General features: G+C 54.7%; 1 protein-coding gene across 2 annotated transcripts in view; it reads right to left on the bottom strand.

The window, feature by feature from the left end:
• Nucleotides 1-14,825: 14,825 nt before the first annotated feature.
• GPR107 (G protein-coupled receptor 107) overlaps nt 14,826-25,783 on the bottom strand; it is a 73,566-nt gene continuing 62,608 nt past the window's right edge. The window contains exons 15-19 of one of the 2 annotated variants that reach the window (XR_013759431.1): nt 25,055-25,104; nt 23,367-23,450; nt 21,649-21,770; nt 18,216-18,371; nt 14,826-16,022 (exon numbers count right to left, since the gene is read on the bottom strand). Coding sequence is in view for 1 of the 2 variants with exons in the window: in XM_079111765.1 (XP_078967891.1) it covers nt 18,275-18,371; nt 21,649-21,770; nt 23,367-23,450; nt 25,055-25,104 (353 nt within the window). In the remaining variant the exon portion in view is untranslated. Of the gene's footprint in view, nt 16,023-17,328; nt 18,372-21,648; nt 21,771-23,366; nt 23,451-25,054; nt 25,105-25,783 lie in introns of those variants that run through there. The other variant, XM_079111765.1, reaches the window with a different exon arrangement.

The raw sequence follows: 25,783 nt of genomic DNA, 5'->3' as shown, positions 1-25,783 counted from the left end.
GGCAGTTAGGGGCAAGAGGAACGTTCCTGGACAGGTGAGGGATGAAATGTGGAGTGGACAGACACGCAGAGGTGCAGAGGAGGCCGGGCAGTCTGGAGGGGATCACAGAGGGAGCCAGCAAGCCCAAGAAGGTGGGGTCAGGTGATGCAGGGGTGTCTGCAGCCAAGTGGGAGGACTACCAGGAGGGAGGTAGAAGTCGAGGGCTGGCCAGTGTGGGGAAGGTGCCGGGCCTTCCCCCGAGACACACCCTCTGTGCTGCCCTGGTCTTCAGCCCAGAGTTCCTGCCCAGTCGCTGAAATGCCTCAGCTGGAGCCACCCAGGACTGAGGGCTTAGGTCCCTGACGCCCTGGCCGCTCTCTGGGAACCGAGGCTGCAGTTCCTTCTGCCCTGCAGCTTGGTGGGCGGAGGCCCCGGAGGAGCCTGGGAATTTGAGCAGCAATTGATCAGATTGGCTGGGGGCTGGATCTGAGGGGGCAGAGGTTGAGGGCAGCTCCCTGGAGGGGGTGGGGGTCGAAGGCTGGTGATGGCCAGCACCACCCAAGGGAGGGCTGTGCTTCTGAAGGGGTCCCCAAGGAGGACCCAGGTTCAGGAGGAGAATTGTGAATTCAGAGGTCGGATCTGAGATGTCTCCAAGACACCCCACGGAGGATGCCGAGTTTCATGTTTAAAAAGAAAAAATACAGAAAAAGAAATGATAAACCCGAGTGTCTAGATCCATCGAACGTATCCAGGCCTGTAGGCGCGGCGGGAGGCTGTGCCCAGAGGGTCCTCGCTCTCATAAGTAAGGGTGACGTTTCATCCTCTCTTCTGCATTTTTCTCGAGATGCGATTCTCATCATAGAACGCGTCCCTCTAAAGCAGACAGTCCAGCAGTGTCCGCGTGTGTGCTGGGCACCCACCAACCCCCATTCCGGAGCCTCGGCCGTGTGCTCCCCAGCTCCATGCTGTTAAGGAAGAGGTTTTGTCAAGTCGTTCTCTCACCTGCAGGTGCAGGAGAGACCCTTCCTGCCGCCCGAGCGCCGGCTCCGGCCAGATCCCCCAGGCCCCGGCCTGTCAGGTGGGAGCTAGTGATGGGCAGTGCAGTGCTCAGCGGTCTTTACAGAGTACCTCAAGGCCTTCTTTAAAGGATGGCGGTTAATTTGTCGAAAATAAATACAAGTAAAAAGAGCTCATGGAAGATCACATGGAGTCAGAGAAAAGGAGTCCTGGGACTGGCTCTTGACAGGCGCCCTGGGGCCGGCGGGAAGCCAGGAATCACCGCCACAGGTGGCTCCGCTCGCTCCTTTCCAGGCAGGAGCATAAGATAACCTGTGCCCAGCTGCTGACCCCGGCGCCCACCCTAACACAGATGGACTTGTAGATGAAGACCCCAGGATGGCCACCAGGACAGTTCTGGAGAGGACGGAGGTCAAACACTCCTCCACCCACTCGAAGGAGGAGCTGAACTCCTGCTTGCAGTGCAGAAGTGGCTGCGGCCTGCTGAGTGTCAACAGTGACCCCTCTGGAGACAGCCTGGCGGCCCCGGGGTCCTCCGGGCCAGACCTGCCCTGGCTCCTTCTCTCCTCGCTTCCACTCTACGTCACTATGAGAAAGCTCTCTGGCATGGCTTTGGGTGTATGACTAAATTTTCTTCTTGGGGACACCAGAACGGAGGTTTGGAGTTTCAGTTCCCACCTCCTGTCAGAAGCGGGGCTGCGGCTGCGGTTCTGCCCTTGAACCCAGCCCCCAGTCTCCCCCTCACCTGCGGCCTTATTTTACAAGGCCACCAGGGAGTGGCCCACAGAGCTTGCAAACAGACGTGCGGTGGGGTGGAATGCACAGCGGCCTCTGAAGATCCACATGCAAGAAAAAGAACGAAAAGCATGCGTGACTGCCGCAGCTCCATGACACCCGCTGATGAGGCCTGGGAGACGTGGCTAAATAAGAGCCGTGGTTCGAACAGGTTCCTCCTGCTGCTTTTTTGTTTTTGCTAACATGCTGACTAGAGAATTTCCTATGACCTCTGCGGCCCTCCTTGCATTTGTGACCAACGAGCTGCACTGGCCCTTCTACCTCCATGCACACTGCGCCTCCTCCGCAGGGCCGTCCAGGACCCCAAAACCTGCCCATGGGGCACCTTTCCCTCAGTTTCACAGCCTCTCATGTGACTATGGACTAGGAGGCTCGTCAGCAGCTGGGATGGGGGTGGCTGAGCTTCGGCCCAGTAGAGGGGGCTGGCAGGAAGGGGGCTCCCACTGAACCCCCAGTGTAGAGCAGGATGCTCTGAGGGCCAGGGTTAGCCCTAGTCCTGTCTGTCCCTCAGGCACTGTGAGGCTTTTGGCAAACACTTCCCAGATCATATGGGAATAATAATAACATCTTATGAGGGAAGAGTTTATGAAAATCAACCCTTTATCCTGTGTTTATTGCAGCACTGTTCACAGTAGCCAAGATACGGGATTAACCCAGGTGTCCATCCGTCCACTGATGAAGGGACAAAGAAAATGTGGTACATCCACACAGTGGAATAGTATTCAGCCATGAAAAGAATGAAATCTTGCTGGGTATGGGATTCATTCCTGTAATCTCATCTACTTGGGAAGCTGAGGCAGGAGGATTGAAAGTTCCAGCCAGCGTCAGCAACTTATCAAGACCCTGTCTCAAAATAAAAAAGGCTGGGATGTGGCTCAGTGGTAGAGCACTAACCTACCATGCACGAGGTCCTGGTTCCATCTCCAGTACCACCAAAAAAAAAAAAAAAAAAGAGCTGGGAAGAATTACATCTGCAGCCCAGCAGGTGTCTATGGTTTACAACAATTGTTATACAAGTTACAAAGAACTAGAAGCAAGACAATCCTCGGCTCTCCTGCAGAGACATGGTGAGTGTAAGGAGATAGAGATGCTGATGGCCATATTTGATCACTATGCATTTTAGACGTGGATAAAATCGACACGCTGCACCTCATAAGTGTGGACAGTCTGTGTCAGCAGAGTCTCCAATGCTCCACACGATGCTTTAGGGCGGTTTAGGGGGCTCAGGCAGAGCTCTAGACCAAGGGTGTGTGAGGCCCTGGGTTCCATCCCCAGCGCTATGGGGTAACAGTATCTTCAACCCCTTAAGCGTTCTCTTAGCAAATAAGAGAAAGATGAGCCCCTCCATGGGAATTTGGGGCAAGGATCTCATGGGCAATGCAAAGGGGGCGTGGAAGCCACCAGGCCCGGATGAGAACTGCCCCCCACAGGCTGTCCGACTGGCAATCAGAGAAAGACACGTTCATAGCAGATGCTGGCAAAGGAGCCAGAGACGGAGCCGTGGACACCGCCAAGCAGGCCGAGTGGGCACGGCTTCCCAAGGGCTTGGCAGCCCAGTCCACACCCTGACTCAGTGATTCTACTTCTAGGAATCCATCCTGAGGCGACAGTGGAGAGGGACACGAATGTTTAGGGTCAAAGGCAGCCTCGGGACAGCAGGGCCTGGGCCACCCACCAAGCAGCCCTGGGCTCAGCCGAGAGCGCTGGGACCAGGACACGGCCGCTCATGGTCACCGGGCAGGAGGACTCGGCTTGTCCCCCAGCCCAGGAACACTGCGGCTTCCTCGACCCACCAGTGGGTAGCAGGCTGCACAGCCACCTGGGGAAAGCACTTCCCATTCGAGGGCAAACAGCCCGGGCAAGGCCAGGTTCAGAGAGGCCCAGGAGATGGCCAGCCCTCATGTCCTGCTGATCACACCCTTGCTGTGCCCTCTGGCCAAGACCGGTGTTTCAGGGGCCTGTGCAAGTTGCCAGTGGCTTCCTCCCTGTGGACAGAAGCAAGGTAGAACGGGGTGAGCACAGGCCCTGGGGCCAGACTCCACTTCCTGTCTGTGTGACCTAGGGTAAGTGACCTCAACACCACGACCCTCAGTTTCCTCATCTGGGAAGCGGGGATAACAAGCATGCTGCCTCTCACTGGGGGGGCGTCATGCGAGGGAAGTGATCCCATGAGCTGCGTGATCTCAGGAACTCAGGAGGCCCAGGCAGGAGTCTGGTAAGCTGGAGGCTAGCCTTAGCAACTCAGGGAGGCCCTGTCTCCAGAAAAAGTGAAAAGGGCTGGGGGTGCAGCTCAGTGTTGGAGCACCCCCGGTGTCCATCCCCACGGCCACACGCACACAAGCGATGTCTCTACAATACCTAGCACCCTTCAGTGAAGACTGGCCACTGTTATCACCAACAAATAAGAGTGTATTTGTTCTCACGTTACTAGTGCATGTGCTCGTGCTGGGAACTGGGCCCAGGACCAATGCCAAGCACGTGCTTCACCACTGAGCCTCGTCCCCTGCTCTTTTTAGTTTCTATTTTGAGATAGGGCCTCACTAAGTTGCCCAGGCTGGCCTGGAACTTGTGATCCTCCTGCCTCAGCCTCCTGAGTAGCTGAGATTACAGGTACATGGTACCCCTGGCAATAATTATTCTTTTATTTAATTTTTAAATTTGTTCTAATTAGTTGTACATGACAGAATGATTTTGACACATTGACACAAATGGAGCACAACCTCTTATTAATATTCCTTTTTTTTTTTTTTTTTTTTGGTACTGGGGGTTGAACCCAGGGGTGCTCAATCACTGAGCCACATCACATCACCAGTCCTTTTTTTATATTTTTATTAGAGACAGGGTCTCACTGAGTTGCTAAGTGCCTCGCTAAATTGCTGAGGCTGGCTTTGAGCTCATGATCCTCTTGCCTCAGCCTCCCAGACCACTGGGATTACAGGCGTGAGCCACCATGCCCGGCAAAAATTTTTTTTTTTTTTTAATTTTTTAACATTTTTTAAATTGTAGATGCACACAATACCTTTTTTAAAAAAATTATCGGCTGGGGAGATAGCTCAGCTGGTAGAGTGCTTGCCTCGCAAGCACAAGGCCCTGAGTTCAATCCCCAGTACTGCAAAAAAAAAAAAAAAAAAAAATTATTTATATGTGGTGCCGACAATTGAACCCAGTGCTTCACACATGCTAGGTGAGCACTCTACCACTGAGCCACAGCTCCTGCCCTAATTATTCTTGATAAAGGAGAAAAGAAATCATCTAGGTGAACTTCATGTGGGAAGGCCCCTACCCCAGGGATCTGAGTATAAGTCTTGGGGCCTCTCTGACCCTCAGTTTCCTTATCTGTAAGTGGGCATGGCAGTGCCCTGAGACACCTACTACTTGCAGGGGTTTCGTGGGCCTCTACACAGGCTTCTTCTGTCACAGGCAGTGTGACCCTCTCGGGGGCCGCTGAGTGGATTTATGGAAGAATAGCAGCTGTTTGAGGAACAGGTGCCCAGCCCATCTGGGCTCCCTCCTCTGCTCTCTTAGGCTCCCTGCATGTGAGAAGGGACCTGTCACTCTTTCCTGGAGCACAGGACTCTCAGGCTTTGGGACAGCCATCAATAGGTGGGGGAGCCTAGCCCTCACAGGCACTTGCTGGCTGCGGGTCTGGGAAGAGATGCCACCTCTGAAGTTTACTGTCCCAGTAGGCACCCAGGCTCCAGCAACAGCCCCAGACGAAGCTGTTCGGAAAACAGGCAGCTGGACGTGAGTCTCGTGGCGTCCCAGCCATGGCATCAGGGAGCTGAGCTGAAGGCAGGGAGGGAAACGGCACCGCTGCTGTCAGCGAGCCCGTCCTTCCCAGCCTCGCTGCAGCCCTGAGCCAGGGAGGCCGGGAGGGGCTCTATGAGAAGGGCAGGAGAGCCTGTGGGATGCTGCTAGTGAGGCCAGCTGCTGGGTTCCCTTCTCCAGGCACGTGGGCTCCTGGGTCGCAGCAAGAGGGACCAAAGGCAGCTGGTGGCAGAACTGCTAACAGACTGTGAAGAACCCAGCAGCTGGACCACAGACGGAGGCGGGCAGGACCCAGGAGCCCCCGGAACCAGGGGCAGCGTCTGCAGGCTGCCCTGGTGAGCACAGCCCCCTCTGCAACCCTTCGTGCCAAATTTATTCCTGGGAGAGACAGGTTGGGCGGGCAGCAGGCTAGCGGGTGCCACCATGGACAGGGAACAGGGATTGTCCCTTGAACTGGGTGCTTCTCTGAAGGACGGGGAATGAACGTGGGTCGGGGTGGGCATGGGGCAGCAGAGGGCAAACTCCCAGGACTGTTCCCCCTGGGTTTCTGCCCCAGCTGGGCTTATGTGCCCCGGCTCCCTCGCCCTCCAGACTGGCTAGGGAGTCACAAGGCCCAAGCCTGGAGAAAGGGCCTGGCCCATGTGTGCCAGGTGTTTGCCCCAGCAAAGGCCAGCCGGGTGGGGCCCCATGGCTGACTTCAGGTTGGTGCTCAGGGAAACGGGGCTGGGGGTAAATGCCATCTCACAGGACCTGGGGCAGGGGAGTGTTTGCATCTGGTCCCTGTTGGCTGCTCAGTGCCCAACCTAGAGCAGAAGCTGGGTGGACACGGTCCAATGCTGGATGCTGACTACCCTGCCCCACCCTAGTAAGTCCATCAGTCTCCTCGGGGCAGCCACACATGAAATCCAATGCAGGCCACTGTCCAAGCCCACCCACTTCCGGTGCAGACTTGGCTATCCCTCCTCTGGGCCTCGGTTTCCCCGTCTGTACAGGGGTTCCAGCGTTCCTTCCAGCCAGACACTGTGTGCACGCACGGGTGCAGAGGCGTCAGAGGGGGGACACTGCCTTCTCTGAAGCCCCTCAGCTGCTCTTACATCCAGACTTGAACTCGTGTCCCCCTGGTAAATGGTAAGTCCAGCAGTGATAATGGCAGCCCCCACCCACTGCCGACTTGCTGTGCCCGGGCTGTGGGTCAAGTGCTTCCCGTGTGTCAGCTTCCTGAACCTTGAAGGACCCTGTGAATTAGGCAGAAAGGTCCAGAGGCTGAGCACTTGGACCCAGGTCACACAGCTGGCGACTGTCCACAGGGGATTCAAGCCAGGCTTCTGTCCCCGTCCCCACCACAGTGTGCGCATGCCAGACACTTGCTGGGCTCATGTGGAGTTGTAAACATTCGCAGCATCCGGGGGACAGAGGAGGGTTGTGCTGAGGACCACGTTCATGTCGCTCAGCCTGGTTTCAGGGTGCTTGAGCCCCAAAGTGGGCAGAGCCCCGCCCTGGGCCACCAAGTGCCGGCGGTGCATGCGGCAGGGCCTGGGGCCTCCCCGGCCACGGTTCTGAGGTTCGCTGCTGGGCCGACAGCTGCCTCCAGGGTCCAGCGGCCAGTGCGTCATGGCCAGCACAGCTCATCTTCAAGGACCTCCTTCTGGGGGAGTTCCAGCCCTCAGCAGCTGCCATTGTCCCCTGGGGCTACGGGTTCCCACCTGTGCCGACAGGGGAGTCCACACTGACCGTGGGTGCCATGGCGGGAGTTCTGGAACCCTCTCCAGGCTCCGGGCTGCAGGGCGCCCGCAGCAGCCCCACCACCCTGCTGCCGCCCAGTGAGCAGCCTCTGCAGTGCACCCCAGAAGCACCTCCGCGGGCCCCCCACAGCCTAGACACCAGTGGAGCGCTCCCCAGCCCACCCGGCTCCTCCCAGCAGCACTCAGTGGTCTCCAGTCTTGCCCACAACTGGCTGCCGGGCCGGGTGGGAACCAGGTGAGGCGCAGCCCTGGGTTGCACAGGTCGGCCTCTCCAGCTGCTGTCCACCCGGCGGCTCTGGCTCTTTGTGCTTCCTCACCCTGTTGTGCTTGACGGAAACTCACTGCCATGGACTGAATGTCTGTGACCCTGATTCAATGCTGACACCCTAACTCGGAAGAAGGAGAGAAGGGACAGGCACGATGGGATCCATGTCCCATGGAGGGCCAGCAAGCCCTGCCGTGTGGCCTTCCAGTGAGAGGTGGCTTGGAGCGGGAGGCCCTGCGCCCACCAGACACAGACTGGCAGTGCCTCAATCCTGCGTCCCTTCCTCGGGTCCTGTGGGAGGCCACTTCCGTGTCCAAGCCACCCCGTCCTGGTGTTTTGTTACAGCGGCCCCTGAAGGACCAGGACGCCTGCAGACACCGTGCTGATCCCAGGCCTGGCCGCTGGCGCCTTTCAGAGGGCAGGAAAAGAAAGTAACCAACTGGAGCACCGGGCACGTGAGGTCCTCGCTCCACATCCGGGCGGTAGCCCGAGGGGGACTGACAGCCGACCTGTCCCGACAGCCCTCGGAAGGCTGAGGACAGTCCTGTTAATGATTGTGCCTGGAAGGCCCGGCGCAGGCGGCTCTGGAGCATTCCATAGGCCCAGAGAGACTCATTACGAGGAGGAAAACATGATTAAAGATCAACGTGGCACCGCCGATGGGCTTTATGAGGCCGGGACAGCGGTGAAGGCAGGAGACGGGCAGACTCCACACGGCGGGCAGAGCCGACTGGCAGCGCTGCGAGGGCGAGCGAGCTTTTTCTCAAACGTGACACAACCCGCTCCATCCCGGACTCGGCCCCGAAGATCTGCTGCTTCCAGGACACGGCCAGTGGGCAGCACAGCTGGGCCCAGGAATCAGGATGGCCACGGGCAAGGCAGCTGCCCCTCCGGCCTCCCCCGGGGAACAGGGTGGCAGGAAGAGCTTGCTAGGGGCAGGGCCAGTGGGCCCTGTGCAGGACCGACTGCTGAGTCCAGCTGACTGCCCAGCAGGTACACTTCACATTGGTTGGGCCTCGGCCGAGCCAGCCCGTCCCTTCCTTGGCTGACTGCTCACTCCTCTGTCAGAAGCGTCGTACTTCACCATGACCTGGGCTCCGGCTCCCTGGTGCCTCCCGCCTTCCTGCAGTTGTAGCAGCCGCGTGAGGTGCACTTGAAGGAAAAGCAACGGCACTTGACAGGAACAGAAAACCTGGCCCAAACCGGCTCATGCAGTAGGGAACTTGAGTCCAGCAGCACCTGCCTCGGGCGAGGCTTGATTCAGGGCTCCCAGGCCCAGGGAACACAGTGTCCTGTCCCTTCCTGACCGCCTCCTGTGTCGAGGCCATTCTTAGGAAGGCCCTGTGACACTGAGAGTCACAACTTGCTCAGTGACTCACCTCCTCCCCGTCCACCCTGCCAACCAAGACCCAGGGCTTGGGTTTCACTGGCTCAGAAATGCCTGGAAGGGGTCACTCGTTTGTTCTTCCACCCATCAGCTGGGAGGGTGGGGAGACCAGGGGTGTGCAATCAGCTTAAACCATTTGAGGTCAAATCCCAGAGCAAGGAGGGGGTCAGTCCCACCCAAAGAACAAGCCGAAGCAGCCCTAGGTCCAGTCTGGAATAGAGAAGGGACTGAGGCCAGAGCAGCAGCCAAGGACTGTCCCCCAGCACTCCCCAGGGCCTTGGCACATGCTGTTCCCTGCCAGAACACCTCCCCCACCTACCTCTTCAAGTCACTTCACCCCCCTACCATGCAATAAAGGGGCCTCCTCCATGGGACCCTCCGTGAGCTCCCCTGCCAGGGATGGGTGTGGCTGAGTTCCCACGGCCACCTGAGCTCCAGCCACTGTGTGTCTTATTTATTGGGACAGTTTGAGCAAGATACAATTCATGTACCCATTTAAAATTCACACTTCAAGCTGGGTGCGGTGGTGCACACCCATAATGCCAGCAGCTCAGGAGGCTGAGGCAGGAGGATCACAAGTTCAAGGCCAGCCTCAGCAACTTAGCAAGGCCCTAAGCAACTTGGAGAGACCCTGTCTGGAAAAAAAAAAAAAAAGAAGAAGAACAAGAAAGGGGGGTTGGGGATGTGGCTCAGTGGTTAAGCACCCCCTAAGTTCAATCCCTGGTATGAAAACAAATAAAAAAATTAAAACAAAAATGAGTAGTCTTCCTGCTTCCAAATACAAAAATACACGGCAAAGCTTTGTCTTTGCTCAGTAACACAGTCAAGCAAGAGTTTCCAAGTGAAAGCTGTGTTAAGCACTTTCATTTATTCAAATAAAATCTCTTTGTATTACCTGTCATTCATACTCTCCATCCACACCACACTATCTCCTGTGTCAGGTGGTCCAACAGAAATATACACATTTTGTTCCGAGAAAATAAAACCCCACAAATCACAAAGAGGTGCCACTTCAAACTCATCTGGAAGGCTATCACTAAAAACAAATAAAAACCAATTCCAAGAAAACAGTAAGTGTTGGCAAAGCAAAGCTGGGAGTCTGTGCCTTGTTCATGGGAATGTAAGCGGGGACGCAGAAAATGTGACGGCAATTCCTCGAAAAAAAACTGAACATGAAATTGCCCTGAGCCAGCAACCTCACCTCTGGTGTGTACTCAGGAATCCACAGCAGGGCTCTGAGCAGCATCAAAATGACCACGGACGATGCATGAGGAGACAGGTGGTCCCGGTCACAGCACAGTAAGAGCCAGCCTTCACAAGGAAGGAGATTCTGACGCGTTGCAACCTGGAGCTCAGTATGCTGGGTGAAATGCCTGTTCAGATCTTTTGCACATTTTTAATTTGGGTTGTCTTTTTATTACTTAATCCTAAGAGTTTTTACATGTTCTGGAAATGAAACCCTTACCACATAAACTATTTGCAAACATTTGAGCTGCCCTTTCATATTTTCTTTTAATTATTAGAAACTGGGGTCTATGTTGTCCAAGTTGGCCTCAAACTCCCGGCTCAGCCTGTCTCTGAAGTGGCTGGGACAACAGGCACACCCCACAGCACCTGGCCCTCTGCACTTTCCTGATGATGTCCTTTGAAGCACATTTTACTATCAAGTCCAGTTTTGTGTGTGTGGCTTGTGCTTTGGTGTCTAAGGACCTTTGTCTGACAGAAGATGTGAAGACGTACCCGTTTTCTTTTAAGAGGTCATCTTAGCACTTAAGTTGACCTGTGCCTCAAGTTATGGCAGTGTCTGTCCTCCTGGGGACTGACCCACTGCGCTTTACCACTGAGCCCAGCCCTTCTTATTTTTTGAGACAGCATCTCACTAAGTTGCTGAGGCTGGCCTCCTGCCTCTGCCTCCAGAGCAGCTGGAAGACAGGTGTGTGCCACAGCACTTGGTCCTTTCTTAATTCCTTATCTTTGTGGCAAGTTTTAAAACTGAGGAGTTGGTCACCTTTATTACTTTTGTTACATTGTTTTTGCTATTCTCGATTCCTTGACCTACAGAAAAATTTTAGGATCAGCTTGTGAATCTCTGCAAAGTCGGCTGGGAGTTTGACAGAGATCACACTGACTTTGTAGGTCAAGTTGAGGAATACCGTCATCTTAACCATATTATCTTTGGATCCACAAATGTGGAATGCCTTTTCATTTATGTAGGCCTTCTTTTATATTTTATTTACTTCTTTAAATATTTATATTAGTTTTGGATGGACACAATGCCTTCATTTTTTTTTTTATGTGGTGCTGAGGATCGAACCCGGTGCTTCACACGTGCTACGCAAGCGCTCTACCACTGAGCTCCAGCCCAGTCCTAGGCCTTTTTCCCAGTGTGCTAACGGTTGTCAGGGTTTAAGTTTTGCACTTCTGTTGAATGCCGCCCCTCCCCCTCCCATGTTCTACCACTGAGCCACATCCGGCCCTTTCTATTTATCTCTTTTAGTAGATGATGGACACAATACTTTTTTATGTGGTGCTGAGGATCGAACCCAGCATCTCACATGTGCCAGGCAAGCGCTCTCCCACTGAGTCACTACTGCAGGCCAGCCCCTTCTCGTTTTACCTTTGGATGGTCCATTGCCAAGTGTACAGAAATGCACTTGATGTTTGCATAGTGCTCGTATCCTCCTTGCTCATTTTTAGATCTCTGGGCCTAAAGTGGTGGGCAGGCACTTTTGAAAAGTCACCCTGGCAGACATGTGGAAAACAGGCTAGAAGGAGGACAAGACTGGGGTCAGCCACCAGCTGACCGGGATAAGGGAGGATGCCCAGGCAGCAGCAGTGGGGAGAGAGAAGTGAGCAACTGGAACACAGGGCTGGGTGGGTGTGGGAAGGGAGGCATCAAGGACGGGCCTGGTTTGGGTTTAGATCACATCTACCAGGATGAGAGAGGGGCGTGGCAATTTCACTTTGAACGTGTGGCATTGATGTGCCTTTAAAGCAGCCGAACATCAAGCCCTGGGGAACTCAGAACAATGCTAGGCTGAAAGAAGACCCACAGAGCTGGACAGCAGGACAGCGGAGCCTCCGAGGATGAAGGTCCAGGAACTCAACATTGCCAGGAAGGACACAGGACACCGGTGGTGGAGTCAGGAGTTTGCCTCCTCTCCTCCCATCAGTCACTGGCTGGTGGCGTCTGCACGGTCAATGGCCATGTGATGGACAGCTCAGCAAACCCAAGGAGACAGAGGGGATGTTCAGAGTGGCCACCCACCTCAGGAAGGGTCTTGCTGGAAGAGGTCCAGCCTGAGGGACAGGCACGTAAGGGTGCTCGTTAGATGAGTGCTCGGGCCAGGCGGCTCTGCCCAGGACACCAGGAAGAGGGAAGCTCTAGGGGCTGTGCAGGTCGAGTCTTCAATGCCCAGCCCAGGGAGGTGCCAGTTCCGTGGCTCCAAGCTGGCCTTCAGGCTGCCTGGACAGCAGAATGTCCAGCTGGGAATTCCAGGTGGCTGGGGGGACAGCAAGGGCCCTCGTTCAGGCTGGCTCAGGGAAGCAGGACAGCCAGGCTGTGCCACCTCCCCCCAGCCACCTGCAACCCCCCAGGCAGGCAGAGCGGCTGCTCGGGTCAGCAGGCGCTCTGGGCAAGGTGAGCTCTTCCAGGTGCGCATCAGTCCCTGTGCCAGCTGGACTGACCCTGGATTTGAGGGCCTGGTGAGCACTGTTCTCCAGGTGTGGCGCTCGTCAGCATCGCCAGAAGCAGGTCAGCAATGCAGACTCGACCCAGAACCCAGGGATCCACGTGCTGCTGAAGCTGGACCACAGGACGCGATGCCCTGACACCCAGCCCCCTCCTCAGGCTTTTGTCCAGAACCGCTGTGGAGCCAGGGCAGGAGCTGTGGTCGAGCTCCCCTCTGGGTAGTGTGCTGGCCACCTGACGTGCACCCTAAGCCCCCGTTCCATTCCGAAATTCTACGGTGGGGTGAACCAGGGCTGTCCTACCTCTATCACCAACACAGCAGCAGCCAACAGCCCTGTCCCGGCCCGACGGCCGGGCCCTCCTCTTGATTCTCCCCTTGAGACCCAGGGTCTCAGCCTGGATCTGCTGGGGTAGGGGGGATGGGCGGCAGCAGAACCTTCTTTGGGTTCTGGATTTCGTAGTTTTCTAGGCAGAGCTTCGAACGTACGAATCACAAAATCAATATGCTTCGGGAAAGAAGCCAGACACACCACAGTGGCACTGGGACTCCATTCCCGTGGAAGCTCTGGGACAGGCAGGTCAGCCGTGGTGTGGCAACCAGAGCAGGCGTGGCCTCTGGCAGGGAGGGCGCCTGAGCACTCGGGTGACAGGAACGCTCCGCAGAGGCTAGGCGACCGCACACGTCATCAACTCATCAAACTATATTTAAAAAAAAAATGAGTTTAACTGAAATGAAAACAATACCTCAACTTGAAAAGTCCACTCGTGGTGAAATAAGGACTGAGATGACTTTTGCAAATGATTTGAGTCTAAAACCCTGGGCTTCCCGATTCTGATGGGGTAACTGGCAGAGGCACTAGGTGACTGGTGCCAGGAGGAGGCACGGTTGAGCCCGTGTTGCCCCTCAGGTGGCAGCAGTGCCCCGGTCCCAGGTAGGAAGGCACCTCCTGCCCGCAGCGAGGGCAGGACCCAGGCGAGTCTGGCCCCAGTCCTCAGGGGCTGCGCAGAGCAGCCGCGCGCCCAGGCGCTCCTGGCAGGCGTCGTGTTGTCAGTGGAGCGGGCGGGAGGCAGTTAGCGAGTTGAAGGAACAAAATCACAAGGGAAAGTGAGAGAGAGGTGGAGAGAGCAAACCCCGGAGCTGGCGACTCGCTGGGCACACACACCCAAGTCCGTCAGAGGATCTTTATTGTACACGTTTGCATCACACCAAGAGATGTCCTCCACGATTGCCTGACCTCGCCCCACCACGTACGTGCGGACACTCTTCGAGCTCACTGGAGTTAGAAATACTGGAACCCCTGCGCCCGACGGGCCAGAAAGCACACGGTGTTCACAGACCTGTGAGCCCTTTCCCCAACAAAACTGGTTCTGAATCAAACCGTCTGACTTCCTTTGAGGTCAATGGACCAGGTAAATGCAATGCATGATCTGCAGTAGCCACTCAGGGGCCAAGACCCCCGGGTGGACAGGGCTTCCGATCCCACGGGAGCAGCAGCACCTGGATGCTTGGCAGGCCCGTCCCCGAAGCCCCTACGCAGCCTCAATCACGGCCTCCAGGAGCCTCCCCGCCTCCCCCTCCTGTCAGCATCCCGCCTGGCCACCCACGCAACACAATCACGTCCTTGCTCCCTGGCTTGTCCCCTCCCAAGGTACTCTTCACACAGGAGACGGGCCTGCCCTCACCGGGCAGCAAGCCATCTAAAAGCATGATCTACTTTTCAAGCATAAACCAGGCGGAGGGCACAGATGCATCACCAGGCTACAGAAGTGGCCCTAGGGAATGCAGGCAGTTCAGCTTGCCAACCAATAACCACGTTCCAGGTGGAGACAAGCGTTAGCGTCAACTCGGTGGCTGTCTTCAGGACTCCCTGCCAGAACACCCCAGGGAATAGCAGAGCAAGGAGAAAATCTTTTAGAACATTCAGTATGTTCTAAACAAATGTCTTTTTGATAAAGTGAGAGGTATAAGTCAAAGTCCTGAATTCTAAAAGGACAACAGCAGCCACGCAGCAGGCGCAGCACCAACCTGCTGCACGGCACAGCGGGGCCAGCGCGGAGCAGTGTGGGAGCAGGGCTGGAGGTCGGCTGTTCTCCTGGGCAGATGGACTGGGCCTGAGACCTCACCAGATCTTCAATGCTCTAAAAGCCTTCCTTGAATAAAGTGTCAGGGTGGGGGAGATGGCCAGACAGCCAAACTAAGTTTTTTTTTTTTTTGAACCCAGGAAGTCTTTATTACTGAGACAATTTCCAAGCCTTTTAATTTTTTATTTTGAGACAGGGCCTCACTAAGTTGCTAAGGCTGCCTAGAACTTGCAATCCTCCTGCCTCAGCCTCCTGAGCTGGGGGGATCACAGGGGTGGCCCTGCGCCCGGCTAACAGTCATCTTCTACGCTCTCCATCTGCCGGGACCGGCTCTTGCAGTGGACTCTTGCAGGTAACCATGTTCAGCGTGGTCCAAAGCGCTAACATCCAGCATGACCTTCTGGATGAAATCCTCCTCAGCTTAGAAAGCACACCCTTCACAGAACTGCTGGGAGAAAATGCTGCAATGCACCAAAGCCTTCCGCAATCTTCCCAGCGAGCCGAGCCCAAGCGGAATCAATAAGCAGCAGAGGCTGCGGGGGAGGTGGCTGTGCAGCCAGGGAGCGGGGATCCTGATGAATCATCTGCGGGAGCCAGCAGGGGTCTCGCCACAGCAGTCTCAGGAGCAGGCCCGGGAGGCTGCACTGGCTGGCTGGCTGGACGTGCGGAGGGAAAAAGGAATCTAGGGGTTTCTACTCTAAAGTGGGTTCGTGGAGACAAAAGGAAAAAGAAAAACCAGCAACTCAGGCCCGGGTCTGATGGAAGCATCTTTCGGACTGCAGCAAACTGCTCATTACTGGAGAATGAGCCACCAGTTTGCCAGTCACACTGAATATTACCAAATGCACTGCCACTAAAATTTTAAAGCACCAAGGGATCAAGAAATAGGATGATCAGATCCTTGGCCACTGTTAAGAGCCAGGATTAAGAGATCAATGATTGTTCTTGTTGTCCAAGAAATACATTTCTAGCAAAATACACACTTTATTAAATTTCATAGGCGGCGGCACTTCCAGTCCACAGGAGAGTCTCAAAGGAATCACGGACATTTTGTGCAGGCAGAAGAGGGGGGAGCCCGAGCAGAGCTATGGATCCTATGGCTCTGTGCTGTGCGCCCCGTCTCCTCTGCCCAGGCCCTGAACACCGCAAGGGCTTCCCGTTCAAACAGTGGCTTATGATGGGCCCCGTGGACCATGAAAGTCAGGCTGCAGGAGGCGCTGGTCAGCTGGGGCAACTACCCAGCTTTGGATCCTGATCAGTCCTCTTTGTTCAAGGGCAGAGATGGACCTGGGTCCGCTATTAAGTGATGGAGAAAGAGACAATGAATCATAGAACAAGATGGAGCGTCTGAGTGACGTTTCTAGCCTGGACCACGCCTGCTTCCCCATCCTGGGCTGGGTTCTGATTCTTCTGACTCACCGGCCTGACCTCAAGCCTTTGGTGGCAGTCCAGGACGGGCAGGAAAGCCCCCGTGAGGAGGGCCGTGGCTACCTGTACCTGTGGCCCACCTGGTCTCATCTGACAGGTCTGCTCCAGAAGCATCAGCCTCCAGTCCGACCTGAGGTCAACTCTGCTGCTGGTCCCCCTCCTGGTCCACACGCCACTCCCTCTGCCACCTCCACTTGCTTCCTCTCCTGGAACAGCCAGCAAGCCAGGGGACAGCTCCACTAGGTCCTCCTAATAGGGGGGCTTCACCACCCCTTCTGTTCCTGGGAAGGCCTCAGAGCCTCGTCAACATCTGCTGCTGGGGGAACAGCAGACAAGTCCCCTGAGGGACGTGCAGAGGGGACACATGTCTGCAGCACTGGTATCATGTCTATGTGTAGGAAAACCAAGTGTTAAAAATATTCCCATCCTCCCTCCACTCCCCTCCCCTGTCCCACAGCCCCAAGTTAACTTGGGGAAAAAAAGAAAGGAAAAAGAAAAAGGAAAGGTCCCCAGGTAAACCTCAGGCCTGTTTGTCCTTCTCTTGAGGACAGGAAGATACTCGAACACATCCCTAAACACCTGCCCCAGGGAGCAGCGCGGCCGGGCTGCCCGCGCAGTGCGGACGGCTCATGAAAGTGCACGGGAAGGCCGCCCGCTGCCCTGCAGGGCTCAGGGTGGCCAGGAAAGAGAAGACCACTGTTTTCCAAGTAGACGCTTTTCAGGCTCCCAAACCTAACACAGTGAGAGCACCCACAGACCCCTGTGGTCCCCGACTGACCCTTCTGGGCCAGGAAGTCCCTGTCCTCAAAGGCAGCTCTCCCACAAGTCCAGGCTGGGACTGGCTGGAGCTTCTGGAAGTGACCCTACCCACAAAGCAGCACAGAGCTTTCCTGATGGGGCCACGTCTGATCACCGTGCAGGCCTCGGTCACAAGGGACCGTGCGAGTGCAGGCCTCACTCACAAGGGACCGTGCGAGTAAGCCCCGCCACTCAAAGGACTTGTCCCGTCACACTCCTGCTCACTCCAGACAGTGACCCGTGTCCCCAGCCCTGAAGCTCCAGGGCCCCTGAGCTGAGGAGGGGCCTTGCCGTGCCAAGGCCTGAGCACAAAGCTGGGCAGCTGACCGCTGTCTCCACCCGAGGCTCCTGGAGCCTGGGTGTCGTGAAGCCCACAGTGAGGCGGTGAGGAGGAGGTCGTGTCACATGAGGCACTCGCTGAAACGCCCCTTTCCTGCCCAGCTGTTCTTAAGGAAAATATGTCCATTTTCTCCTGAATTCCGATCATACTGAGAAAAAAAAAAAAAACCCCACACAAAAAAAAACAACAACCCAGCAAAGCCTCAGGAGGGGAAGAGAGGGCCAGGGGAGGGCTGCCCTGTGCAGAGGGGCGGGTGTCCAGGGAAACCTGGGGCCAACACTTCTGTGCTTAAGAGAGCTCCTCCCCGCTCAGGAACCTGCTCCCCTCCAGTGGGGCCGCGTCCCGAGGCCGGGACCCTGACAGGGCCAGGCAGCGGCGCCCTTCTGGGAGGCACAGCGGCGGCCTCCTGTGCCTTCAGCCCAGGTCGCTGTCTGGAGCAAAGGTCAGGGGCACCTCTTGGGCTGGGACACTGGGCAGCTGCTGTACCCCAGAGGGGTCTGGACTTTGCTTTCTAAAATAATTCTAATTCATTTTCATCTCCCAAAGATATAATGACATCCTCCTGGTCCCTTCTCTGTGTCCTTGGGGGACACTGACCATTTCCCAAAGCAATGCGGAGTGCTGTGCCGGGAGCTGACAGCCCCAAGGCCTTCCGGGTGGCAGCGCTCTGGGGTGGCCACTGCATGTGCCTGAGGGCTGCCAGGTGAGAATGCTTCAATGAAGGACACAGTCCTCTCTTCCTCTCCTCCACTCTGACCTCCCCCCACTGAGGACAGTCCCAGCTGCCTGTCACCAGCTGTAGATCAGTTTCCCTCAAAGAGTACAAAAGCAGATGTCCATGGCACTTTGCCCAGGCCCCAAGCTCTGCGGTGTCACTGTCAGGAGTCGCCAGCGGTGGACTGTCGGGAACTGTTCTTGCTCACCAAGAGGACTATGGGTAAGCTGCAGTGTTCTCTGACAGCGCCATCCTCCGTGTCGGCGCTCACGCAGTGCCTTCCCAGTCACCCGGGGGCTCTGCAGAGCCATTGGTCACCTTCTTGACCTTCTTCATGTTTTCCATCACCCCTGACGTCGTCACTCTGAAAGGAGACGAGGGAAGCAATGAGGGCGTGCCTGAGGTGGACAGTGAAGCTCCCCAGCCCCATGGCTGGTCTCAGGACTGAACAGACCTGGGATGGCTCCTGCCCTCCCACTGTGGGCTATGCAGCCCTGGCCAAGTTGCTCCACCTGTCTGAGCTGAAGTATAGCAAATAATTTTCACTCTTCAGAACGATCATGAGAAAAAAATAAGACTCTCCTAATCAACAAACATCAGCTATCATCATCACAGACACCACTGACTGCTCTTCACACTGTCATGGCCTCCACAGCTTTTACGGTGCACATATGACAATTAGGTCATGAAACCAATATCTGTCACAATTAACATTCAAACAGGAAAGCTGATCAGCTGTGCAGATTCATCACACCCAACCACAACAGATCATTTCTCAGTCATAGGACAGGATGATGGCTTTGGAGGAAACTTCTGGGCTCTAAGATTCTTTGACCACTAGAGATGGTTAAGTGCTTTCTGCAAATTCAGGTCCTGTTTCTACAGGTGGAGGTTGGCCAGAGGGCTGCCACTCAGGGAGGCACCTCTTCTGCCTGCTGGCGCTGGGCACCGAGGAGGTGGCACGGAGCTGCTCACTGAACTGAGAATTAGAAACGGAAACTCAGGGCTGGCATGCCTGAGGAGCCGAGCCAGGCTCCCTTCCGGTCAGAGGGAAGGCACCAGCTCTGGAGAAAGGGCGCCAGAGAGAGAGAAGAAAGTCTCCTGCCTCACGACTGAGCAGAGTCTGAGGTGCTCCGCATCCGCTAAGGAGCTGAGTGGACGCCAGAGGTGCCGAGGGCCAAGAGCCACCGGCCCAGCCCGGCCCGCTTCCCAATCAGCAGAATCAACTCAATCAGCTCAACGGACACTCCAGGGACCCACCTATCCCTCCACCAACGACCTAGTCCTGTCACATGTTAAGAGTGACACAGTGGCCCTCTGTGACACATTTGGAGTCAGCACAGCTGGACCCTCGTGGAAAGCCCCCGCGTTCCCCCTCCCGTCACGCTGCTTCTGTAGCCAGGTCTCCAGCCCTGCCCTGCGGCCCTCCCCAAGTGGGGACGTCCCACCCCAGGGTTCTGGGGCCACAGGACATCTGCACCATGGCACAGCTGGCACAAGACCTGCTGCTGGAATGTGGACTCCGTGGGAACTGAGGGTCCCTGCAACGGTGACAGCCAGGGCACGAGCGCCCCAGACTAGGGGCTCCAGGAGGGACAGTGTGGAGACCCCATCCCACCCTGGGTCATGGAGCCGGTGCCTCTGCTCGGCAAGAGGAGCGGAAGCCTCACCAGCTGTGCACAGCGGCCCCAGGCTCCCCACCTGCTCAGACCACGAGGAGACCCCCTAAGTCTCCTCTTCAGAAGCCTTCAGAAGTACCCCAGTGAAGTCTCACTGTCCTGTGATCCTGGCCCTGTGAGTAAAGGTCAAGGCACAACTCAGCGGACAGCCGGAGGCCAAGCACCTCGCCTTGACCCTGGTGCAGCGTGACGGGAGAGGCTTCCTCTCTAGGTGGAGGACCCCGGGAAACAACTTGTACTCTTTCAAGACAGGCCCAGTGCAAAGTCTGTTTCACACTGCCAGCTAATCCCTGGAAATACCCTGATTCCAAATTAAACGTTTCCAGGTTTGACGTTCTGCTGCTCACACGCAGTCCCTCTGCTGCCACAGAGCTCAGTTCTCTTTCAGCCTGGCTCCCAAAACCCTGGAAAAACACTCAGCATGATCTGAACACTCGTCTCCTTATCCAAGAGTGTAAATTGAGGCCACCTTGGGATCCACCCTGACCCAGCATTCCAACCTTTCCCAGACCTTGGCAGAATAAAGACACCCCAGTTCCCAGGAGTCTGGGGGTCAGTAAACTTCCTCCTTCCCTTCCCACCTGGACTGACTTTCTTTTGCTTATTTTCTTGGGTACAGGGATTGAACCCAGGGTACTTAACCACTGAGTCACATCCCTAACCCTTTTAATATTTTATTCTGAGACAGGGTTTTGCTCAGTTGCCCAGGCTGGGCTTGAACCTGCCATCCTCCTGCCTCTTCAGGTGTAGCTGGCATTACAGGCATGCACTCCTGTGCCTGGCTTCCTCTCAGGGTTAACACACATACCTGCTTGCTAAGATGCCTATCACTACCATTAACTGACGGAGAAATCAACTCCAATATTAGGGAAAAACAAACTTCAAAATAAAACTAAAAACTTTACCCTGAGACAAACACATCCTCACTTCTAGACGCAGTGGCTAAGGGGAGGGTGTGGGGAACGGGAACTCTGGCCACGTGGTTTTGGAGTTCAATTCCATGGAGGAAGCCCTTCAGCTTCGAGCTGCCAATCCTGGAGGAACTCTGCCGAACATCTATGGCCAAGATCAAGGCCTCTGGCAGGGACTGAATCTACAGCCCTGCTCCTGGTGAGCCACCGAGGCTGCTGCCACCAGCTGACCTGTACCAGTGGCACCTCAGCCAACAATCACGGCTCAGACTCGCTACTTCTGGGAAAGGCACAGCTGCTGGCCCTCCGGCTCCCTTCCACTGCCTATAAAAAAGCATTTATTTCTTCCTCTGCACGGGGAGATGCAGTGAGGGGCCCACCTGAGCACTGCCTTCACCTATTGTCCCAGTAGAGCAGCCCGCACAAAGAGCTGGCCCACACGGCCTGACAGCCAAGTAGAGCCCAGCAGGTGCTGAATCTCGGCCTTTGAATTATGAAAAGGCTGGTGCTGGGGCAGTGCCTCTGTCCAAAGCTGATCGTTAAGCACCACCACAAACCTGGCTGAGCACATTCAGAGTTCATAAGCAAATACACTTAATCACTGTCACCCTTTGAGAAAATGATCACCCTTTCCCAGAAATAAAGCCCCAAAGCCCCTTACCCTATGACTCAGAAAAGCCCAAAACAGTGCTCGGACCTAGGTCAAAGTCACTGTGCTAGTGGTGAACAGCCACTCAGGTATCTGATACAGAGGACATCTGAGGATCAGCAGCAGACTTATGAATGACATTTTCAGAGATAAGCTGCTGTTGATGTTTCTGCTCTGGCCAACAATATGCCCAGGCTGCGGCCACTGAGTTACTGGAAGCTGCCTGCAATGGTGCTTGACGCCTGCAAGTTTTTCTCTCCTTGACAAGACTGAGCAATGGCCGGCAGACCCTGCACTTGGAACTAGGTGAGAGCGCCTGGCTCACATGACCATGTCCTTCTACAGGTGGAGGCGGCACCTCAGGGGCAGAGTCAAGGAGAGGGAGGAAGGGAGGCGGCTTACACAGACTCCATTTCCAAGTCGTCTTCCTCCTGAGACAGTTGTAGGTAGGGGTTATCTGAAGCCGGGCGGAATTTATACCCCGTCAGAACGAAGAATACCAGTGTGGCCATTTCGTCCAGGAGCTGCAAATTAAAAAAAACACCCTCAAAATAAAGGGATTAGCAACACCATTCTTCAAAAAGCAGTGGAACTAAACAACTGATGACCCCACAGTTCACTCCTTGCTAACTACCGACTCAAGGCCTCGGTTCAGGGCTCCTGAGCAATCCTTCCATCTGAAGTCTCAGCCAGGAGCACTCTCCCCGAGGTGGCACTGGAGAGGATTTGTTGTGATCAGCCCTCACGGGCACGGGCAGGGGGTGTGCGCTGTGGACGGAAGCAGGGCTTCATGCCTACACTCTGAACAAGCGCTCTGCCCCTCAGAGTCGCGTTCCTGACTCCTTCATCCGTACTTGTTTTTGGGGGGGAGGGGGCTGGGGATTGAACCCAAGGGTGCTCGGCCACTGAGCTACACCCTGAGCCCTTTTTGTTTTTTGAGACAGGGTCTCAGTTGTTGGGGCTGGCTGGAACTTGTTATCCTCTTGCCTTGCTCAGCCTCCCAAACTGCTGGGATGTGTGTGCCACCACATCTGGTTTCACTGACACTTTGCTTCTACCCCGCTGGTACCAGGGATTGAACTCAGGGATGCTTATGCTTAACCACCGAGCCACATCCCCAGCTCTTTTTATTTTGAGACAGGACCTTGCCAAGTTGCTTAGGGCCTCACTAAGTTGCTGAGGTAGCCCTATTTTCTATTTTATTTAGAGACAGGGTCTCGCTGAATTGCTTAGTGCCTTGTTTTTGCTGAGATTGGCTTTGAACTTTCAATCTTCCTGCCTCAGCCTCCCGAGCTGCTGGGACTACAGGCGTGTGCCACCGTGCCTTGCTTACTCATACCTTTTAAAAGTTCATTTTATACCCAAATTTTCCAACGTTAGTGTCTAATGTACCAAGTGAATTCTTCAAGATAAAAAGATCTCTTAACTGACTCTGGCAGTTAAATAGTTCTAGGCTATTACAGACACTTCATGATCCAAATAATAATAATATTAGGGCAAAGAAGGAGGGAGGGCTGGATTCTAAACTGTTCTAGGCCCTGTAACTAGGAAAAGACCACATCTCATCCAAGTTTTAATTACAAAGGGCAATATTTCCTCGCTCTGCCTGAGGCTTTTCTCTTCAAACAGTTTTAAAATTGAAAACTAAAATCAATAGTGCAATTATTCCAGATTTCTCATGTAATCTAGCAGCTCTCCAGAGCAGATAATCTTTTTTTTTTTTAAAGGAGTAGGATTATTCAAGTGTGAAGAATAGAAAAAGAACTCTTCAGGGGGCAAGAGAAGACCCCAACAGGGGTCTTGCCCCAAGTAGATTGAACCCAGGGGCACTTAACCACTGGCTCACGCCCCCAGCCCCTTTTTAAAAAAATTTTTTTGAAACAAGTGTCACTAAGTTGCTGAGGCTGGCCATGAACTTGCAATCTTCCTATCTCAGCCTCCCAAGCCACTGGGATTCCAGGTGTGGGCCACCATGTTCAGCTCCAAATAATCTTAATTGTAGCTGGAAGAGATGGCAGATCTTAGCATCCATTCCCACATGAATAAGAAACAACCTTAGGTTACACCCTAAGACTTCATCCTCAGACACAAACTCTTTGCACTGTCCAAGAGCAGTGTACCTGGTAGAGCCACTTCCACTGGAATGGAACAGCAAGTTTAAGGAGAAATGCAATGATCCTGGTGAAGTATATGTAACACACAATCTATATGAAGAGAAGGAAACAAAACGTAAGATCAACACAGAGGCTTCTAACAATCTGCTTTCACAAATTAACTATGGAACAGAAAACAGAATTACCCAAGGACTTGCATGACTTGGAGTGTTAATTCCTAAGTGCAGCAGAGAGAGATGGCCACTCTGCCTGTTACCTGGGAAGGAATTCCTCACTGTCTCTAGGTGGCCAAGACGATGACCACCCAGGAAGGACAGCACTTCGCTATGGCTGCTCTTAGCCCCTCCTCACCTCTCCAAACCTTCTGACTTCAATCTCCTAGAGGGAGTCTTTCTATTCCCAGGCTTGGAGAGGTCATTACCAGTAGCAACAGCAAACTATGGCCCACAGGGAGATGCTGACTCCTGGCTTCTCTGCCCATAGCATATGCAAAGGTCCAGAGCTACAGTCAGAATGGACCTGTACCCTGTCCTCGTGAGGAGGCCTCCACCTCACCTCAGTGACAAGGACTCAAGGTGCTGCACAGGCTGCTCGTGGGACCAGGCTCAGGGTGGCCAGGCTTGCAGGCAGGCCAGGCATGTCAGGGTTTCAGGCACACAGGCCCAATACTCTAGCCTGGTCAGAGGATCACTGCTGTCACCTCATGTGTCAGGCGAGGCTCTGTGGTGATTCCTGTGCCTCTTCTGGTGGAGAACACCAAATCCATGCAAAAAAGTCACCTGCCCCTGCTTCTCTAATGAAATCTCTAATGTTTGCCCATACAGAAGAACCTTCCAGAGTGACAGTCTAGGCCATGACAGAAGCCTTGGAAACTTTCTTTTAGTAGTCAGGGAGCAAATTCCAGAAGACCTGCTGCACCTTATGGACTCCAAGAAACTACGACCCTAAGAACTTACAGCAATTCTGACTTTGTGGCTATGCTTACAGAGATCTTCACTCTTGTTACTGTCCCTATTCTTAAGTTTCATAAAACCACCTCCATCTCCGTTCTTAAGGGAAACAGCATTGGCACAACATGAAACTCGCTTTCTGCAGAAAACTTTGAGAGGGAGGTTCTCTACATCTTAGGCGAAAGTCAAGCCTGCTGAAGAGCTCTGAGGTGCAGCCCAGGCCAGGGAGGGCACAGGCCAGAAGGCTGTGCAGGACCACCACCTCCCCGTGGGCAGCAGCCCCTGGGCAGCAGGAGTAGGCTCCACACGGGCCTGTGCTGGATTTCTAGAATCCCAGCGTTTATTTTTATTTTTTATTTATTTGTGTTACTGGGGAATGAACCCAGGGGTACTTGACCACTGAGCCACACCCCCAGCCCTTTTCTGTATTTTACTTAGAGACGGGGTCTCACCGAGTTGCTTGGGACCTGGATAAGTTGCTGAGACTGGCTTCGGACTCCCGATCTTCCTGCCTCAACATCCCAGGCTGCTGGAATCACAGGCGTGCATTTATGTTTTCATATCGATGTGTTATTTAACTATTTAAAGTGAATTTAAATGTAGGAAGAAGTAGCCCGGATATTCAATTTCCATTTCAGGAGTCTAGTTTGTCATGAAGTGAGCCCCAGTGGGTCCAGGGCTGCCTTTCCTGGGCATTCACCCCCCGAACTGATCGAATATAAGAGTGGGGATTTTTTTACTCACCAAGACGTAGTAATGTCTGAAAAGTTTCAGCTTTGCTAAGTTAATGGCAGCTAGGGGGAACAAAACGAAGAGCTCATTAGCCTCTCCTCTCACTTGTCTGCTCACCCGTTCGTTCATTTGCTCTGAGGTGAGACCCCACTAGTCACCCAGGCCAGCCTCAGTCCCTGAGCAGCTGGGACTACAGGTGCACACCACTCCTGGGACCCTGTCCAGGTCAGGGAGCCCTCAGTCAAGAGGTGCTCTAACCCAGAGGCTCACCTCACTTCTGGAAAGGAGGCAGCGGGCCAGGCTCTGCCCACCCCACCCCAGCGCAGTGCTGGCGCTGCTCACAGGCCACTCGGCCGCTGCTCACTGATGGACAGCTGTGTACTGTACAGTGACACCAAAAAAATCACACAGGCTAAAATGGGGCCCACCTGAGAGCCAGCATTAACCCCTCAGCTCTGCCACTGTAGCCAGGGCGCTGCCCTCCCCACTAGACCGACTGGACTGGCCCCAGAGGGCCAGCTGGGGAGGGCTTTCACTGGCTAAGGGTGTAGATTCAGTCAACCCTCAGGTACACTTGGCAAATTTCACTTCAGTTTTCACTAAGTGCTTTGTAATAAGCCCTTTAAATACAACTTTCTTGGCTATCTCCTCCCTTCTAGAGTGTTCAAGGTCAGCCAACTCAGGACTTCCTGCCGCTGCCTGTGGCTATGAAATATTGATGACCACAGAGGGCAGCCTGGC

The sequence above is a fragment of the Sciurus vulgaris genome (assembly GCF_902686455.1).
Source record: "Sciurus vulgaris genome assembly, chromosome: 15".
NCBI lineage: Eukaryota > Metazoa > Chordata > Mammalia > Rodentia > Sciuridae > Sciurus > Sciurus vulgaris.
The sequence above is the reverse complement of the archived record's forward strand: the minus strand, read 5'-3'. Positions and strand labels throughout refer to the sequence as shown.